This window comes from Nasonia vitripennis, chromosome 4, assembly GCF_009193385.2.
Source record: "Nasonia vitripennis strain AsymCx chromosome 4, Nvit_psr_1.1, whole genome shotgun sequence".
NCBI lineage: Eukaryota > Metazoa > Arthropoda > Insecta > Hymenoptera > Pteromalidae > Nasonia > Nasonia vitripennis.
Genome location: NC_045760.1, coordinates 10,289,496 through 10,294,786, shown reverse-complemented (window position 1 = coordinate 10,294,786; position 5,291 = coordinate 10,289,496). Strand labels below are relative to the sequence as shown.

General features: G+C 38.3%; 1 protein-coding gene across 1 annotated transcript; it reads right to left on the bottom strand.

Annotated features, from left to right (window-relative positions):
* Window positions 1–3,916: 3,916 nt before the first annotated feature.
* Window positions 3,917–4,948, bottom strand: LOC100113497. Its single transcript, XM_001598943.4, has 4 exons — window positions 4,752–4,948; window positions 4,494–4,637; window positions 4,249–4,407; window positions 3,917–4,171 (listed from the first exon to the last, which is right to left on the bottom strand). Exons 1-4 carry the CDS (start codon window positions 4,830–4,832, stop codon window positions 4,004–4,006), a joined length of 552 nt encoding a protein of 183 aa, XP_001598993.1. The 5' UTR covers window positions 4,833–4,948; the 3' UTR covers window positions 3,917–4,003.
* Window positions 4,949–5,291: the final 343 nt, after the last annotated feature.

Below are 5,291 nucleotides of genomic sequence, written 5' to 3'. Positions count from 1 at the left end.
GACAACGCCCAAGACCCGCTTAGGGTAGCGGCATTGTAACAGAACATGCGTGCATAGTTATCGAAAAGTAAGAAACTGATAAGTGACGAAAGTCAAGGATGCGAGGCCGTATGGGCTCTTGAAAAAAATGTCATTATTAGCCCATGGCCTCAGACGTACTCGAGCTCGAAGGGAAAAAGAGGGAAAAACAACATTTAACATCGCAGGAAAGAAGGAGAAGTTGAGCCGCGGGCGCGGAAAAGAGAAATAAAGTGCTCCAGGACCGGCGCAAAGGAGGTCGAGGTCGACTAAATGTCTACCCCCTTTTGTTTCTCTCTCTCTCTCTCTCTCTCTCTCTCTCTCTCTCTCTCTCTCTCTCTCTCTTCATACACGCACGGCAGGGACGACTAAGTACTCTAGCAGCCAGTCCCTCTCGTACTTTCGATTGTTTTCGGCCAGTCTTTGACTTAGCTTGCGGCGTGGCTTGCTTTTGGATTTTTTGAACAGGCGCATCTTTCAAAGCTTTGGCTCTCTACTTATGTTACAAAGCCAGGCATTGTTTCGCGTGTAAGATAAGAATTTTTTTCAGTTTTTTTTTTAACTGCTTGGAATTTTTTAATTTGAAAAATTCTCATATAATTTATGTTCGCACGTTGTTGTATAAGCTGCTTATCAAAATTTTGAAATTACTGATTTTTGCTAACGATTTCTGGCAAACTGTCGGACAATCGAACTTTCAAGACATGCCCATGAATCACCTCTACATGTATGTATATATCCAAACCACACACTCGCTAAAAGTGCATAACCACCAATTCCGACACTCTTAGTGGTTAACCAGAAGCCCGCACACCATAGAGTCCAGCTGAATTAATACCTAAGCAGCCGCGGGCGCTGCTTTTGCATCGACGCTTGAAAATTACGAGCTTTACACGCTTTGAAACTTCATCCTTCACCGCGCGTGCGGGAGCAAAAGCTGTTTTTCTAGTAAATTTTCGTTATTGGCCCTTTCGTTTTGCTAAGTAATAATTAGCTTTATCGGTTCCCTTATTGTTGTGTGCACTATAGAACGTGTGGCGTGCTGCGCAGATATGAGGGGGGCGCTCGAGGTCGTGCTGTATGCGCATAGGTATACCGAGTAGGTGCCTTGGTATTTTTTGAATGCGCGTGTATCGATGCTACACTGCGAAAAATCCCCTGTACAAATATCGGAAAGCTAACGTTGCTTTTTTATGATTTTATCATCGTGAAAATAATGAGCATTCGAAAACTACGAGAATAAATTCCATGCATTATTGTGCTCGGAAAATAATCATATTACTTAAGCTGCTTATTCTAAATAAATCGATAGCACACGCGCAGTGAGGGACATAATTCAGGCACGTGCACCGGACATTCTATTACAGAAAATCGCATCATTTCTAAACTAAGTGCATAAATTACACTGTATAGAGCTTTTGACAATGTTTTGTTGAATAACCGTGAATAGAAATTATATTGCAACTCCAAATCTCGACTGATCATTATATTGAATTTTAGTCGCAATCATGCCGTACAATGCGAGAAATGTCTTGTTAACCACTCAAAGTCAACGCGTGTGCCGTGTAGAACGAAAAGCATACCCTCGAGCTTCTTTGAGCGTTTTTCTTCACTGTGTACAGGTAAAGTGAAGAAGAGGAAAGTAAAAGAAGTTGACCCTTCTGGAAAAGTGGCGCTCGATTATTTAATGAGAGATTTTTTAACTCGCCCTTCTCGAGAGAAAACTACACAATATACGACCTTGTAGTGCTTGAAGGGTGATTTCTGGTTTCGGTAAACGTATTACAGCGATAAATTCATTAAAACCGAAACAAGCTTCAGCGTTGGTTCATCGGAAGATGTACTCTTTCCGCTTTCTCGCGTTGCTACATATTTTATAGAGAGCGCAGTCTCACGAGAGCCAGTCTAGTGCATGAGAAAGGGCGCGAAGGCGAATCGATGGTGCGAGCGCCGTTGCTCTCGTTGCGCGGCGGCCAGCATTCGCTTCCTCGCGCTATATAATCGTGGAAACGCTCTCCAGATGCTCGTTGCGACGAGGGAAAATGTTGGACGATGAGAGCTACGGAAAGGTATATATCCAGTCCAGTCCACAATAGTTTTCGCAACAACTCCTCGACCGCGTCACGACAGTATTCAAAGAATTTGTAAAAATTTCCAACTGACTATATCAGAGTATGAATATTCTATATTTTCGTATAGACGAGACCCCATCAGTTAATGTTCCAATATAATAGTCAATGATTCGCTTGTATACTACTTCGAAGCTGAGTATTCGAGAACCAAATACCTATACAGAATCCTGCAAACATATAGTCAGAGTTCAGTGAAAACGTCACCTTATCGGGTAAATGGAAGTTAGTCAGTACACGGGGCTGCGGCGAAAGGGTGGCATGTACGCGAAAGGCGATGCGATAGAGAGCGAGAGTCACATAGAATTGGCTCCTTTTGATAAATGGGCGCGTCTGATGCGTAGTCCATTGTCGCAGAGCCAGCATTTCGAGATCGTTGCTGCTGCCTCGCTTGATAACCGTGAACTCCGAGGTTAGTTACGTCACGTGCTCTGCGGAGCCCTTGCTGCAGAGCCTCGAGACGCAATATGGTTTTTGTGCTGTCGCTCATGCGTAAGACGGGAATTAAGCTTCCTGGGGTTTATAAGCGGCTGGCTACGTTGGTCGACGTCTACTGAAGGTCCTTTTCACCGGCATTCTCGACGTTTGAAGTGGTGTTATTGCCGGGTTTGTTTGCGCACGAGCTTTACTAGGAATAGTGATTTATTAACGGAAGAATAATTTTCTGAGTGTCGCAACGTTATTTCCGTATATATATAGTTTAAAATTTGAGTCATGATGCTATACTAGACCCATGTTAATGAGCTTATTTTATTTTTATCTCGTATAGTCAGGGAACAATTACGAGGATAGCTTTTTTTAACAACTTGGGTATATTTTATATGGCTCAACACCCACTTTTATCGCCAAGTCAAAGTAAATTTCAAGATTTAAATAGAGAGACTTTTCTTACCTCGACGTAAAAAGAGGCGACAACAAAAATGAGCTTTATAAGCTTGGAAAGTTTCTCGAGTCAATTTGAGCTCGCGAGTTTTGCTTGGTGTACACGAGAAATTGCCACTAAATTAGAGATAACGTTTGTAGCAGAACAGCTCAACTCAATAAATATCTCTTTCACAGATGAAACTGTATGCTCCTTGAAATTATACATGTATTCCAAACAAGCTCAAAGTTGGAAAACAGGTTTATAAATAAAGATGTGATGTATATTCAAATACTTTTTAGAGAAAAACTGACGATTTCATCGAAAAAAGAGATTACGAAGTCTAAAATAGCAGCACTGCAAAAAATGACACTTCAAGAGCGAATACAAAGGCGCTTGTGTTAGTGCATTTTAAGGGCTCGTAATTTTAATATTATTTAGAAGCTTTAGAAGAGTTTGAAAGACGTGTAATTCAGAAGACTGAAAAGAAGAAGGGAAAGAGGTCAAAGGTTATGGCTGTCCAGGGGATCACTTCTAGACGTTCATGAGATATGGGGCACTAGAACATTGAACGTGAACTGATAAGAGAACTACGAAGGTTGGCGGTGGCGACACGTGAAACGGACATTAAGCGACTTGTACGTATATAAAGTATATTAAGGAGGGTTGAGTGAGAGAAAAACGTATTAGAGGTTCTCACTGCATGGTTACGGTGCATAACTTGTGCTGGATGTGTACAGAAAGGGGGCATCGAACATTGGAAAATGATGTATGACATGGAAGAGCTTATTTCATTTTTTGATTATGGGATTGTTTGAAATTAGATTTACTTAAAAACTTTTTATTATGTCATTAAAGATTATTTAAAAAGAAAGAAGGTTCGATAAAATAACATATTTAATCATATAATGCTCATATTTTTTTATTTCATGTATGCTAGTGTTTTGGTCATTTGAACCTGTACAATTTATCGTAAACATCAATTGATTTTTATTTAATAATCTTTTAAGTAGCCCCACTCAGTGTAGAACGTTACGATAAGTACAATTTCGGTATCAGTGCCAAGCCTGTAATCAACTTTGTAATAATTTCCTTCTTTGTGAAGATCCGGAATCAGTTGTTCAAATCTCAATTGGCCCATGTCTTCCATGTCGTAAACTCCCTATAAAAATCGAGATAATGATAAGTATGAAGAAATCCATATAAATGTACAGAGAAATAATGATATGACGTGCTTACTTTTTTAATGCATTTTCCGTTCAACAGAGATTCGTCAACGATCAATACTTTTGGCAGTAACTCATAATGATCGCTTTTTACGCAGACTGGTGTATCATCAATAAGAAGCAAATGTCCAGTTTTGTAAGATGAATCCGTAACGTATACTTTACTGACAAGCTAAATATTAAAAAGTATTAAAATATGATTAGTTATTTACTTTCGTTTGGATTAAGAGATTATCAGTGTCCATCTAAGGTACTTACTTTCAGATCTGCTGGCAGATCTTTTTTAAGATCCCAATGTAATGTTATGTGATTATAGGTAGCATTTCCCTTTGTTACAATGTACTTCAGTGCATTGACGTACTCTTTGTTGTAATACCAAGTGTCGGTATCAACAACTTTCACCTTGAACGAAATAATTTAAGTATGTTTCAAATGATATTTAAAATATTCTGGTTTAAATGGTGCTTTTTTCATTATTATACTTAGAAGCAACAATGAAAAATATAACTTTATTACCTGTGGTTCAACTTTCGCACATTCGTAGGATTGCACGAAAATCGCAGAAGCGATAAAAAGACTGACTGAAAGATAATTCATATTGTCTTAATAATGAATATGCCTGCACCTTTTCTCTTTTATACTCTAAATCTCCAGTATACAATACATTTCTGAGTATGTTATCTTGATTGCCTGTATAATGTTTGCCGAAGATTGTTACTCTGGTAGAAAATTAAAGAGTGAAAACCGTTAAAAAGTTAAGTTTAGTTGACCATTATTATCAAATTTGAATGTAAAAAAATAAATCAAAATGTTGCTAATATTTTAGTGATGCGTGTCTATTATACCAACACAGTATTATTTTTAAGTTAAAAATTGTTTTTTCCTTTTTTTCTTGCATTAGAACGTTTGCACGTTTTATTACAAATATTTGGATTTTTCACGATTGCAAGATATTTTTCTATAATTTCTGGATTGTAACAGCCATTTGACAAATTTCAAGCAAATGTTCTGTTTTATCTTGAGTTAATGTGTATATCTATGCATTTATGTTTAAAC

Excerpts from the sequence above, each read along its gene's own strand:
- LOC100113497 (XM_001598943.4), bottom strand. The coding sequence starts at position 4,832 with ATGAATTATCTTTCAGTCAGTCTTTTTATCGCTTCTGCGATTTTCGTG. Across the intron at positions 4,638-4,751 it reads GTGCGAAAGTTGAACCACAG|GTGAAAGTTGTTGATACCGA; the intron begins GTAATAAAGTTA and ends ATTTCGTTCAAG. Across the intron at positions 4,408-4,493 it reads ATCTGCCAGCAGATCTGAAA|CTTGTCAGTAAAGTATACGT; the intron begins GTAAGTACCTTA and ends TTTAATATTTAG.